The sequence below is a fragment of the Chlorocebus sabaeus genome, chromosome 1 (genome assembly GCF_047675955.1).
Source record: "Chlorocebus sabaeus isolate Y175 chromosome 1, mChlSab1.0.hap1, whole genome shotgun sequence".
Lineage (NCBI taxonomy): Eukaryota > Metazoa > Chordata > Mammalia > Primates > Cercopithecidae > Chlorocebus > Chlorocebus sabaeus.
In genome coordinates this window covers 82,369,202-82,384,309 of record NC_132904.1, presented here as the reverse complement: position 1 = coordinate 82,384,309, position 15,108 = coordinate 82,369,202, and the positions used below count along the sequence as shown (strand labels likewise).

The 15,108-nt window shown below is 37.4% G+C and overlaps 1 protein-coding gene across 21 annotated transcripts in view; it reads left to right on the top strand.

The window, feature by feature from the left end:
- SYTL2 (synaptotagmin like 2) overlaps positions 1–15,108 on the top strand; it is a 125,025-nt gene that overhangs the window by 96,548 nt on the left and 13,369 nt on the right. For 6 of the 21 annotated variants that reach the window (XM_038005390.2, XM_073020052.1, XM_038005389.2 and 3 more), the window contains 6 exons: positions 1,994–2,095; positions 4,117–4,170; positions 5,425–5,472; positions 8,453–8,547; positions 11,711–11,830; positions 13,665–13,834. In XM_038005390.2, the coding sequence (XP_037861318.2) occupies positions 1,994–2,095; positions 4,117–4,170; positions 5,425–5,472; positions 8,453–8,547; positions 11,711–11,830; positions 13,665–13,834 (589 nt within the window). Of the gene's footprint in view, positions 1–1,993; positions 2,096–3,782; positions 4,017–4,116; positions 4,171–5,424; positions 5,473–8,452; positions 8,548–11,710; positions 11,831–13,664; positions 13,835–15,108 lie in introns of those variants that run through there. The other 15 variants (XM_038005391.2, XM_008020415.3, XM_008020401.3 and 12 more) reach the window with 8 other exon arrangements.

The window sequence follows — 15,108 nt, the reverse complement described above, 5'->3', positions numbered from 1 at the left end:
AATGACAGAGAATGTTTTCTGGCTGGGACATTTTAACCAAAGTTACACAACTGGTGTTGATTGCCTTCCTTGTAGTTTAGTAGAATTTGTCATTTGTTTAGCTCCCTTTAGTTCCAGTGAAAATAGATAAGCTTTACTGAGTCGCTTACTTGGAGGTGTGGATTCTTTTGTAAGTAGCTATAGGGTTTCTTCTTGAACACTGACCAAAGAATCTACCTTTAATCCTATTCAGTCAAGTTGAAGCCCCTCTAACAAATTTTGTTGTTAATAAAAAAAAAGAAATTGAAGTATCAGTCTCTAAAACCAGACATATGCAAGAATAAAGCCAGCATATTAAACTTGTTGAAGTAGGCTCTTACTAAACTGCCCATGAGTTGCTAGCATAAACTGAGCCACAGTAGGAGGAGCGCCTGCAAATTCGCAATTATGTTAGAGACTATCATCTAATGTGTATCCCAGCATAACTGACTGAGTAGTAAAAAGCCTATCTAAAAAAACAATGTTAAATAGTCATCTAGGCTGGGCGCGGTGGCTCACACCTGTAATCCCAGCCCTTTGGGAGGCTGAGGCGGGCGGATCATGAGGTCAGGAGATCAAGACCATCCTGGCTAACACAGTGAAACCCCATCTCTACTAAAAAATACAAAAAATTAGCCAGGCGTGGTGGCAGCGGCTGTAGTCCCAGCTACTTGGGAGGCTGAGGCAGGAGAATAGCGTGAACCTGGGAGGCGGAGCTTGCAGTGAGCCAAGATCACGCCACTGCACTCTAGCCTGGGCTACAGAGTGAGACTTCATCTCAAAAAAGAAAAAAAAAATTTACCTAAACAGAGTCCAGAGAAGACATTTTAGAATTACAAGCCAATTAAGAAGTATAAAATGATATAGTCATGATTTTAATTTAGGTTTATATACTCTAACCCAAGTTACTATTTTAAAGCAAACTGCAGTAGGGGTGGGGTGAAAAATGAAGAGAAACCTACTATAAGGGTACTGTAATTTTGGGGAGCAAGCTAACACCTTTGACTTGTGACTGAGCTCTTAACTAAGCAATACCTCAATATGCTCCTTTGGGAAAAATTAAAGGTTCAGTAGTCAAATACTTTTGGAAATGCTGGGCCATTATGCACAGAGAAGGTCTGCAGTAAGGAACGTTTCAAATTTGAACAGAGAACATCCAGATCTAATTAGTCTTAGAATCCATTTGCCATAGAATGTACCAGGCAGAACTGGAATGTATTTCAGGAAATTATTGTCTAGAGAAGTGGTTCTTAAATTGATGGTTTCCTTTATCGAATCACTCATTGATTCAGCAAATATTTTGAAGTGTTTATTTCCAGCCACTGTTCTAGGCACTGAGAATACACCAGTAATAAATGTCAGTACTTAGGCTTTTTTATGATGGAGCCATTCCTTTTATAAAATAATGGCATTAGTAAATGATAGAGTCCTCCCTCCCATGTTATTTCCCAACATTTCATTGGAAATTATACTAGATCATGAAACCCAGAAAGTCTACAACCTTCAATCTGGAGAATATCTGGAGAATGTGTGTACCCAATTATACACAGATGTTAAACATCTGAATCCTGCCTTCTACGGTTTTGAATTAATTTTATTAATGCTCCTAGAAGTATTTCATGGTTGTCTTCAAAAGCTAGAATGTTAAATGGGAAGAGTCAATGTCTGGCATAGGACAAATCATATGTCTAAAATAAGAGTAAACAACTGAGAGATCACATTTCTATTAATGTGGTAATCTTGTTTCTATATGGTTTACATTTGCAAATATTTCTTGACCAGTAAATTATTTTTAAGAGCATATTAATAGTGGAGAAATTTTATTTTCTTCTGTGAAATAAGTGCTTCTTAAAGTAGAGAAACTGATAGCATAATGTCTCTTTTCAACCTACCATTTCTATGTCCATATGTTAGAGGGTTGTTTTTTTTTTTTTTTTGATATTGTGCAGTGTTCATCGATTTTGTTTTATAACAGGTTCAAAAGAAGAACCCAGTCCTGTTTTGAAAACTTTGGAAAGGAGTGCTGCTAGGAAAATGCCTTCCCAAAGTCTAGAAGACATTTCATCAGATTCATCAAGTGAGAATAAAGTTCGCCTCACTGTTCATGCCCCATCTAAGCTTAAAAATGCCTATGTGCTCTCCCGTAGCCTCACTGCATGCTGTTGTGCACTGCAACCCCTAATGGGGGCCATTAACAGATGAAAATAACCTTTCCAAAGTGCGCTGAAGAGGCTCAACCTAAAGTGGCTGGAACTTTGCTTATAAAATAATATATTACATTTGGTTACCAAAACACTAGGTTTCCTTTAATTGAAGAATCCCAGTTTAAGTGTTTCTCAAGTACACTGAGTTTGAAAGGACTGTGGTAGCTAGTAGGATTAGTGAAAATAGTCATAACTAACATTTATTGAATATAATTTGCCAAAATATACCTAATAATTTTACGTGTATTATCTCATTCAACCAGCACAAGCAACCCTATGAGAGGTGAATTATTGTTACCAAATTTAAAGATGAGGAAAATGAAGCTCAGAAATGTGAAATGACCTGTTTAGTATTACACAGAAGATCAGGGACTCAAAATTAACAGGCTATTATCAAGAACATTTATGAAGGGACCACATTATATATGACAGCGTTGGATGTCCAGTGAATTTTGCATGATACGGAGTTGAATTAGTCCCTGGCTTCAAGGACTTTCCTTTCTCTTTTATCCCTTCTATTCTGTTCACATTTCTTTTAGATCCTGGAACTATAAGCCCAAAACTACTTACATGAAAGACTTTAGGTACACTATTCCCCACTGGCAGCTGCTTTAATGGTGAAGGATTTCTTGAGTACTAACAGAAAGCATAACATATCAAGAGAGTTGTGTGCTAGACAAATGGACTAAAACCATGACTTCTTGGGGTTTTGTTCTTGCTATTTTCAAGCTAAAATCCACCTCTAGGATTGCAGATGGTCATAAAAAAAATTATCAAGTGAAAAGTTAACCACTGCCAAACTCATATGATTGATAATTGGCCATTGTTATGTTTAGAATATTTTTTGTGCATTTGTAATTAAGAATAAAAAGTCAGAATTTAAGAAGGAAAAAAAGAAAAGAAAAAGCCACTCCACCAAACATTTCCTAAAATTCACAGATTCCCAGGGATTTGAAGACAGAATTCCCAATTTGGAATGTAGTCCTAACTATCCCAAGGTTCTTGGAATCTGAGGGTTAGAAGGGATCTTAAAAATCACCCATTTTAACCTCCCCCCCCAGTGCAGGAATTCCCTCTAAAGCCTCCTCAACAGGCGGCCAACCCCCATATCCGCCTGAATGCTTCCAGAGAAGGCGAGTCGAATCCTTTGTTGGACAGCCGTAATTGTTCTTCCTTATGTTGGTGATGGGCCCTGAGAAAAAGAAAAAAACAAAAAAACAAAACAAAACAAAACTCAGAACAACTGTCCAATTTAGCAAACCTCTTGCCTGTGAAATATGGGCTATTTCCATGGTGCGGCTTTAAAGTACTCAGGAATGTATAGGGTTAAAAAAAAAATCACCATCAGCTGACGGGTATTCCTGCACGCTTCCTTCCAAATACCGATACCCACTCTCACACTAGCCTGCCAAGATTCCACTTAGCAGCTGGTCCCCAGTTACATCTCTTCAGTTGACTTCCCAGGCAAGCCTCCCAGAGGCATACGCGAATGATGATGCACACACACAAATATTTGTTAATGACCATGGGTTTGGGAAGGTGTTAGTCATGGCTAGCATCATACCCTTTACAGAAGAATAGAGAGGCTGTTGCAGCCCCATGCTTTCTCCTGCTGCTGGCCGATTGCTTGCTCTGAACTAACCCTCTAACCCTTGGGAGTCTGTGTGCAGCAGTGATGTGAGCTGCATCCGGGCTGAAATGGGAGCTCCCGCTATGGCACTGGCTCAAGTAGCTAATCTAAAGAGAAAGTATTTTGGGGAAGACATCTTGGTTGCACCCCTCATTGCATCTTGAGTAATTGCTTCCAACTCCGGGGGCTTCCAGGGACAGTCTCATTGTTCTTTTCTCTCCAAGGGTCAGCCATATTAACCATTTGTTAATTTCTTCTGAACAGATCAAGCAAAAGTAGATAATCAGCCAGAAGAATTAGTGCGTAGTGCTGAAGATGGTAAATATCTTTATGTATTTGCATGTCTGTCTGTGTATTAACTTCTGGGGTGCTTTGGGCAGTCTCTGGGACGCAGCTGTTGGGTAAATAGAAGAACGTCATTTGCCACTATGTGGTGAATAGTACCTAAGTTACTATAAAACCGTTCTCATTTGGTACATTTAATATAGTTTGTATTCTTAAGGCTTCTGCTGCTGATACTGTCATGAGGATCTCATCAGAGACCCTTGTGAAGCAAGGATTTCTATAAATAGAAAATTGTATTTCTTTGGATATGAGCTGATTTTTGCTACTCTGACTTGCAGAACTCGTTGTAAAGGCAGGAAGAGTGGAGTGAATTCCTGGGTTAAGTTATTCTTCTGTTTGATTCTCAAGTCCCAGCATTTAGATCTCTCTGGGCACAACTGGTAAAATCTTAAGTTCAAAGTAAAGAGTCCCAGAACAAGGGTGGGAAATCTTGCCTCTGCTTATATAAATAACTAAATATAGACAGAGGGTGAAGTTGATTCTGAATATAATGGAGCCAGAAGATCTTGAAACTTGTCAATAGATCAGGTATTACTTGGCTTTGTTATAAGATGAATAGTATAATGGTGCCTTGGTTGAGGGAGAGACAGAAATGAGTCTGATTTTTATAGTGAAGAATTTATGCAAATGTATAATTTGTATTTGCATGCTGGATTTTATTTGTTTGTTGTTAAACTGCCCTCACTATAATCATAAAAATGTGTACTCACTGAACTTTCCCATATAAATGCGCAACAGAGCTCCTTAAAGGTCATTCTTTACTTTTATGTAATAGTTTTGTCTTTCTCATTTTATATTTACAAGAACCTCACTGAAGTTGATGGGGCAGGGATTTTTATCTTCATTTTGCTGATAAGAAAAACTCAGAGAAATTAAGTGACTTTTCTAAGATCCTATAGCTAGTCAGCCATTGGGAGGGCAGGAAATAGAATCTCAGCTTCATTACTCCTAGTTCAGTGCTCCTTCCCATTTTCCTTGCTGTGGTCTAGTGAATTACAGGAAGGATGCTCCATATCTCCTATGTTGGATCCCAAATTTTTAGTTGAACAGGAGATCTTAAAGAGGCTAATGAAGAGTCACACTGAGGAATGAATGAAATCAAGATGAAAACCTTTCAGATGTATTCTGCTGTCTCAGTTGTGAAACTGACATTTGAGCTTTACTTTCATGTCTCTCTAATCTTTCTGTTAAAATGGTATTTATTCTCAATGTTGCCCTCCTGAGTAGATGAGAAAGCAGATCAGGAGCCAGATACAAATGAATGCATACCAAGAAGTGAGTAGCAGGATCTTTCTCACAAATGACTAAACATTCCACTTTACATAGTATTAAATATAGTGAAATAACTAACCCCATTAACAACACAGCATTTATTATTGGCACTAAACTCCTGCAGCTTACAAAACTATTTCATTATGATAAGGGTTTTATTAAAAACATTTTACTATTGTCTATGTGGAAAGAATGATTTGTGGTTCCACTGAGGGAGAGTTGTATATAAATATATATGCATATATGTTATTGCTGATATTATTGTGCTTTTGTCAGTCTCTATGCTGTTTGAATCTCTGCTTAAAAGCAAGTTGGCACCTTCTGATTTCATTTGGTTTTTATGTTGCAGTATGATTTTGAGTGTTGGATCTCTTGTGGCCTCTATACAAAACTGTAGATGGAAGTAATTTATAACTTATTTGGACCTATTAAAGGAAGTTAGAGTATGTGCTTCTCTCCATATCCATAAAAGCCAATCTTATTATGCCCAGGGTTTAAACTCTGAGGTGCAAAACTGACTTGAATGGTAAATGTTCTAAGTATAAACCAAGTGAACACGTGAATCTAAGAAGTAAATGTATACCTGTGGTGACTAATGCCTGTCTACTAATTAATGTCTACCATCAAGCAAATATAATGTTTGTTTGCTCTTTTATGTTCAATCTTAAGATTACTCTACTTAGCTGTGACTACTATCTTAAGGACAAATAACACATTTAAAAAGTGCTCACACGACCTAGTAAAGCATGCAGCAGTGTGTGTGTGTGTGTGTGTGTGTGTGTGTGTATGACTTGTTAGCTTCTCAGTTTCACTCTGTTTCATAAACCCTAGGCACTGGGGGTATGAAGATAATGATACACATGTCTACCTTCAGGGCTACAATATTTTAAATAATAATTTCCCAACAGTCTTTGGATATGCTAATAGGGCTTAATAAGGAAAGCAGCTAAATGGAGGAGCCATTAGATAGAAAACCAATGTGCTGATGGCTAAAAGTCAGTGACATGTAGTGGGAAACCTGAAACTTTGCTCATGAGGTCCTCCTGCCAGCAGTGAAGGTGCTGAGCTTTGGCACATGACTTGACAAATTCTTAAGAACTGCCTAGGAAAGAAGACAGTCCAGGCTTCAGCTCTTGTGAGTATGTGCTCTCTGTCTGACCGCTGCAGAGGAAACAAGCCTTCTGCCCTTAAGGGGTGTTAGGTAAAGGGGCTTTTCCAGTTACTTTTGAACTAGGACATACTTAAGTTTGAGCATCTTATTTTATCTTGCTATGTTTTGTTCAAAATTTAGTCTGAGGAGTAAAAGCAAAACATACATAGACATATATGCCTAAATATCTGTATCTTTATTCATGATCTCCTAATTGGCTTAGTTTATTGGTCAAGGCAAATAGACTAATCCTGTGCTGAATTCTGGGTAAATTAATTTGTCCCTTTTTAGTGATATTTTCCAAAATGACTGTTAGTGCCTTTTCACTGGTAAAGAGTATATTCTTACCACAAAAATCAAATACATGATCCAAACACAAATGCCGAAAGCCCATGAATCTAAAATTGATTACATTTGAGTAGTGGATATAATTGAATTTGACCTTCATAGCATCATCCAGCAATATACTTTGAAAATAGTAGGGTGCAATGTTATAACAAAACATTTTTTGCATTCTCATTGGACCATATTGTGGGACCTAATCTTACACTGCTACCAGTATAACTCTCCCTAATACACACACACTATTGTTTAATGGGAAGTGATTAAAGTAGGTGTCATTTTAGTGAGACACCATAAATACATTTTGATGTGCATTTATCTATGGGAGCCTAAGGATAGGTGAAAATTGTTATGTGAGCAAGGATATCTTTAGTACGTGTAGCTAAATTTTTAGTTTTTCCTTCATTAGATTTCTTTAAAGATGAATTTAACTGATGTTTAAGGATGAATTTGAGTCTTTCGTGTTATGTATAGAAATATAATTTGATTTTTATCTATTTTCTTAATATCTCTTTTAATGATGAAGTCAATGTATTTGTTTCATTCAAAATATAATTTAAGATTCTTTATCATATGATATTTATTTGATTAGAAAATACTTATATAGAGCTTACTCTATGCTAGGCACTAAGTGCCTTGGAAAATATTAACTTAATCATTATAAGAACTATGATTCATCATAAGAAAAGCTTAGATGTTGTGATTCTTAGACAAAGAAGAAAATAGTTTTCTAACTAGTTATATGCAAATCAGGATTATAATGTATCCTCTTCTTGTACCTTCTACACATATACTTTCTATATCAGAAAGAAGACATATGCTACATTTTCTTATTAAATTCTTAGAGTACCCTAACTTTAACCATTCTAACTTGGCCTTGGGATATTGAAAATTCTGAATCAATGAGGTATCTAAATAAGTTATATTTTCAAAAAATAATGTTTATTTTCTAATTCTGAGTGAAAAACACTATCAGAAAAGTAATCCTCATGCTCACTAAACACACCTACTCTAAGACACTCAACAACCAGAACACTTTTATTATTGAGTTGTGTACAAAAATCTTGATTGAAGATGTCCAGATGAAATAGTTTTTCAGCCTGCAGTGTGTTAGTAATATCTGTCAAGGAGATGAACCAATCAAATACAGACCTTGTGGTCTGAAGCTCTGATGTGAAAAAATAAGTGAAACCAATTCACACTGACAGTATATTTTAATTCAAGTTCAGCTCCAGTTCAATAAAAACTAGTGTTTTTAAAATTAACTTTGTTTTGTATTTGGTTCAACTCCTTGCTAGTTTTCTCTATGTATAATTTATAAAAACTGCATGTTGCTTATCTCATGATCCTGTGCATGCGAACTACTGTGCCTTTAACTTTTTTACAAAAACATGTTTGTTCATAGCTTAAATAAAAGTATGTTTTCAATTAATGTGTAATGTTTTCTGACAATTGTAAGAATAATTTTGAAATGGAAATGCTGCTGTTTAGTTTCCACAGTGCCTACACCACCTGATAATCCATTTTCTCACCCTGACAAACTCAAAAGGATGAGCAAGTCTGTTCCAGCATTTCTCCAAGATGAGGCAAGTTTGTCTTTTGTACCGTCAGAAAAATGGAGACAGAGGGTTGGAATTGCTATGCCAACGTTGATGTGTTTGTATTCCACTGTGGCAGAGACCAAAGAGGTCAGAAGGACTGACCCTTGCCTTTCAAGTCAATAGAAGTAGGGTTGTTGATCCTGGAACAGGGAAAGGCACATCTCATTTGACTCAAACAGTAACTCCTTTTGGTTAGTGAAGTCAAATTGCATAGATTTGGGAATGTCATTTTGTTTCAAAGCAAGTACAAAATAAGAAATCCAGGAAGGTATATGAACTGATTATTCCTCTGTAGTTTGGAGTAGACTTGATTTGTGAAAACTTAATTTAGGCAGTATGACTGGCTTGAAAGTGTTTGTTAATAAAGTAACAATGACACAGCAAGCTTTAAGGAGTATTTATTGAGTGCCAAGCACTTTACATGTATCATTTAATCCTTCAACAACCCTAAGAGGTAGGCACCATCATTATCCCCACACATTACAGGTGAGGAAACTGAGACTAAGGGAGATTAACCTCACTCAGCTAGAAGGGGGTTCAACCAGGCCTGGACCACAGATCCAACTTGCGTGCTGTTAACGACTATACTATATACTAAATGGTCTTAAGAAAGCGCATGACTATAATTTACTATTCATTGAGTACCTAGTATGTGCCAGGTACCTATTCATCTAACTCTTACTAACTATATGTGGTAAGGACTATTTTCTTCATTTTACAAATGAAGAAAGAGCCCCAGAGAGGTTAAATAACTTTCCCCAAATCCAATTGCTACTGAAGAGTAGATCTAGGACTTTAACTCAGGTCCTTTGACTTAAAGATTCCATGTTCTTGCAGTCAGGTAGTTAGGAGCCTGAGCTTTGGAGCCAGATATCCCCAGTCCTAGTTATGATACTAATTTTCTGTGTGATCATGGACACATTCAGTACTTTCCCTGAGTCTGGTTTTCTTGTACCTACCACATGAGGTTGTGGGGTATCAGTAGGATAATGCAGGGAAAACACATAGCACAGTGCCTGGCATATAACGAGTACCTGTCAAATGTTAGCTGCTACTGTTCGTAGTTTTGGTCTGATTTCTAACGGTGAAATAAAAGGCTTCCTTATCAAGCATTCTCTTAGTAGATGGAATGTTGAGGAAAGCTCTGGGCAACACATAAATTATATTCTGTCACTGGCCTGGGCATCCTTTTGTCCATTCTCGGGCCTTTGATGAACTATATCTGCCAATATTCAGCTCTTGCCTGTGGTTAAGAGCACATGTTACAGTTTCCTTTGGAAAGAATCACTCATTCTTTGGAAGTAATTCATTAGCTAGAAGCCAGCAGTAGGCATGCCATGCAGTTCAAACATGTAATAATATGAGGCCAGGCATGGTGGCTCATGCCTGTAATCCTGGCACTTTGGGAGACTGAGACGGGCAGATCACTTGAGGCCCAGGAGTTTGAGACCAGCCTGGCCAACATAGCCAAACCGTGTCTATACTAAAAATACAAAATATTAGCTGAGTGTCACAGCTCATGTCTATAATCCCAGCTACTCGAGAGAGTAAGGCAGGGGAATTGCTTGAACCCGGGAGGCAGAGGTTGTAGTGAGCCGAGATCGTGCCACTGCACTCCAGCCTAGGTGATAGAGTAAGACTCTAGTTAAAAAAAAAAAAAAGTGTGTGTGTGTGTGTGTGTGTATGTGTGTGTATGAGGCAAATTATATAAGTTCCTGGTTATATAAGTTCCTGGTTTTTGTTCTTCCTTCAGTTTTAACCTGTTGTCTCATAGCTCCACACAGAAGAGAGTTCAAATCATTCAGGTTTGTGTATCAGAGATGCCAGAATTAAGCTGTGTCATTTTACGTGGGGTATGAGTTGAATTGGGTATTAAGGAAAGTGGAAATGCAATCAGGCCTTGCTCATCTGTTCCCTTTGAGACTTACCATCAGTCACATTTTTTGAGTGCCAGTTACGTGTAAAACACCTTTCCAGATCAACAAGGCAGAGTCCTGTTCTTCCAATAATTCACTAATGATCTGATATACTAGGTAGAATGTAGTAGGCGCTAAAATAGAGGGAAATGACTCTCAGCATGTGGGGAGAGAGTGTGACAACAGAGACATTTAAAAGATATGAATTGTTTTAATCCTTGAGAAAGGATTCTTATCCATGTAAAGCATTAATTTTGGTTTTCTTTAACTCCTTTATTAATCTGCATTAGAATTGGCATCCATTATATTGATGCATAATTGCATGGTCCTGGAATATGCTGGCATGAACTAACCACTCCATAAAGGTGTCCCTTAACCCCTGGTACCACTGAACTGTTCCATAAGCTCTCTAACCCTAAAAGGAGCTCACTCTGAATCATAAATTTTTAAAGCTACTATTTAATAAACTTTAGATTCAAATATAACAAAATTTGTTACTGTAACTTTTCTTTCTTTTCCCAGGTAAATACTTCCTGGGACATATTTAAAATAAGTACCTGTATCTTCCTTTTTTAAAATGTGTTAAAATCTAATGTGGGTAGAATGTATAATTTAATATACTTCCCTCTAGCAACAAAAAGATAAGCACAATAACACATAGGAATATGTAAGGGGAAGTTGAAAAATTTTAAAAATTAAAAAAAAATATATATGGCCTTGAGTTGAAACAGATCAGACTAGCATTTCTTTTTTCCTAGTTTAATAGTGTCTCAAGTAAAAGATTTGATTTTTAGAGAAGTTACGGGCTATGCTAATAACAAGAGGAATTAAATATGTTTTGTTTTTAACAGTAAATCTTTTTATTATCTGGGTAAAGTTAATTTCTCATATATACCAATAGAGTTCCCCAGGCAAATAAATATATAATATTAAAAGAGTGGCAAGAAAGCACGCAATAGTGCTGTCTTCTGTAGCACTTTGGGAGTGACTACTTTGTAGGTGAAAAAAATACTTTGTTGTTTTGGTAGCTAAGCACTGCCTTCCTCCTTAGGTGAGGTCAGGCAGACCACCCACTCCATCCTGAATCCCATACCCTGGCAATTAGCACTAGCATCCTTTGACCTTGCAGAAATGTCAGTGGGATACCAAAATACCATCTTTGCCTAAACAGAGATTCTGATCTTGACTCATTCTAAATTTAAATATTGTGCATATTATATGCTGTTTTGTAGAGTGATGACAGAGAAACAGATACAGCATCAGAAAGCAGTTACCAGCTCAGCAGACACAAGAAGAGCCCGAGCTCTTTAACCAATCTTAGCAGCTCCTCTGGCATGACGTCCTTGTCTTCTGTATGTAAACAAAGGCTCCATGTTAATATCTCTCCGCATCTCTGAACTTTGCTCTGACATGCTCATGCTCATTGTAAAACAGCCTCCTCCTGTATTTCTCAGGGCACAAGCAGTTTCTCTAATCCATACTTAGCTTCTGGCTAGCTACATCTATTTTTTTTTTTTTTAGACTAAAGTGGTTCATATTCATCATAAATACATGTTTGGGGGGTTTTTTGTTGTTGTTGATATAAGTACTTCACAAATAAACTTAAATTGCCAAGAAGATGAACCACTAAATTTTTCTGTGCAACAAATGGGGTAACTATGGTAAAATCTGCTTGTATCAGATATGCTTCATAGAATTGTACCTCTCTTTTAGTAATCCTGATGAATCAATATGCCGGTTGACATGAAAGAATATGAGAGGTAATTCTTTGCCTCTTAGAAGGCATCTGAGCAGTATTTTAAAAGGAAAGATCCTTAAGTGTAGTTACTCAGATTTGATTTAAGGGAATCTGACTAATTTGACTTTACATAGAACTTCTTGCATAAGGTGAAGTTGTGTGTGCATGTAGTATGTATGTAAAAATATATGTAAATATATCCACATACACTTATCTGAGTATCAGATATGCATACACATACATATATTTTACCAAGTATGCTAAACAAATGATAAAGTTGTGCTTAAATTCTTGCTAGCCTTGTGTTACTGAAACCTTTTTCAAAAACCTATTTAAATTGAGTTTCTGCTGATAAAAATCTAACATCTGCCTTTGGGAAGGTTTTAAACTCCCTTCATCAATCATCCATTTTCTACCCTTTCTGACCTCTAAAAGCGCATGGCTCAGTAAGCATTTTCCTAGATTCAGTGGATGGGTAACATGGTAAAAGAAATTTGATACAGCAGTGTGTCACTGTGATTAGAGTGTCTGGGTTTTCTCACATCTTCTTTCTTTTGGATTTTAAATATTAAGCATGCCTGAAAATGGATGCCTTTGAATGCCACCTAGCATAAAATCACCCTGCTTTGAAATGAGCCAGCATCTATATAACATTGCATTTCACTTTTCATCTATGTCTTACGGGGAAAATTTTTTAAAAACATTAGTCGGCTGGGCGCTGTGGCTCACGCCTGTAATTCCAACACTTTGGGAGGCCAAGGTGGGCAGATTACTTGAGCTCAGGAGTTCGAGACCAGCCTGGCTAACCTGGTGAAACCCTATCTCTACTAAAAATATATAAAATTTAGTAATACCTTTCAAAAAGGTCATTTTGAAGGATACCTTTTTTTTTTTTTTACAACTGTCCTCATAAATTTATAACCTAAAATTGATTTATTCAGTCATCTAGAAAATTGGAGATACGGCTGAGCGCAGTGGCTCACGTCTGTAATCCCAGCACTTTGGGAGGCCGAGGCAGGCGAATTACCTGAGGTCAGGAGTTTGGGACCAGCCTGGCCAACATAGTGAAACCCTGTCTCTACTAAAAAATATATAAAAATTAGCCGGGCATGGTGGCACATGCCTGTAATCCCAGCTGCTTGGGAGGCTGAGTCAGGAGAATCGCCTGAACCTGGGAGGCAGAGGTTGCAGTGAGCCGAGATGAAGCCACTGCACTCCAGCCGGGGCAACAGAGCAAGACTCTATCTCAAAAACAAAATGAAACAAAAAACTCTAGTCATGTATATCATGTCAGGTTGTCTTTATAGATATGTCTTTATGCTATATTGAATTAACTGTTTTTATAAGCAAGCTAAAGAAATAATGCCAGTAAGGATTATATCCATGGTCCTTGTGCTAGGTTTAAGAACAAGATAGAGACAAACACTATGCATTTCTGATGCTTTCAGGTGAGTGGCAGTGTGATGAGTGTTTATAGTGGAGACTTTGGAAATCTGGAAGTTAAAGGAAATATTCAGTTTGCAATTGAATATGTGGAGTCACTGAAGGAGCTGCATGTTTTTGTGGCCCAGTGTAAGGACTTAGCAGCAGCGGATGTAAAAAAACAGCGTTCAGACCCGTAAGTACATTTTAGAGTCACCGACCTTCTCTTAGTTCTCAAACTGTCAATCTTTATAGGAATTGGAAGGAAATAATCAAAGAGGAGGGAGGGTATGTGTTAAAAGGAATGTTTGAAAAGTTGGCGGAAAATGCTGTTTTATTCTATAAAACATATGTCAAGCATTAAATTATAAAAATCACAGAGACGCACAAAATGTTTCAACTTGGAAAGGACCTTTGGGGTCATCTTGTTCAGTTCCTTCATTTTACAGATAAGAACGCAAGCACCAGAGAAGACAAGTAACCCATATATGTGAATTCAGATAGAAGCAAAATGAGGAATGAGGACCTGAACCCGTCTCTTTCCGTCACACTCTCAAATGTTTTACAAAATTAGGGACACATGGGACACACTTCATAATGTTCAGTAGTATGAAAATAGTTAAGACTCTAGAATGAGAGAATTTTCATATTTAAATTGTATCTTACAGAACTTTAGGGGAAATTGCTAAAATTATTTTTTTAAATCACAGGTTTGATTGCACTTCAGTTTTTTGTTTTTTGTTTTTTGCAAACGCTGAATGGTATTCCCCACTTATCCCTATGCAGAAGTCTGATTCTTACTTTGCTGAGACAAGCCCAATTCTTTTTTCTTATTCTTATTATAAAAATAACTAAGTTCAACATCCTTTATTTTTTTAATATTGAAGATAACTTGACTAGGTATTTACTAAGATGAATTTATTTCAAAAGACAGTAACAAAAACTTAAAAATACAGCACCAAAGCGTTTTCTCAGAGGGAACCAAACTAACAGATGTAAGCTCTATGTTGGAAGTGTGTTTTCTTCTTTTTTTTTTTTTTTTTTTTTTTTTTTGAGACGGAGTTTCACTCTTGGTGCCAAGGTTGGCACGATCTCAGCTCACCACAACCTTCGCTTCCCGGGTTCAAGCGATTCTCCTGCCTCAGCCTCCTGAGTACCTGGGACTACAGGCATGCGCCACCACACCCACCTAATTTTGTAGCTGTGTGTGTGTGTGTGTGTGTGTGTGTGTGTGTGTGGTGTTGTTTTTTTGTGTTTTGATTTTTTTTTGAGACCAGCGTGGCTCATGGGGTTTCTCCATGTTGGTCAGGCTGATCTTGAACTCCCGACCTCAGGTGATCCGCTCACCTCAGCCTCCCAAAGTGCTGGGATTACAGGTGTGAGCCACTGTGCCCGGCCTAGAAGTGTGTTTTCTGCTCCTTTCCACCCCTGCATATTAGTTAAGGCCAAAGGAAAAAAGGAATTCTGGAA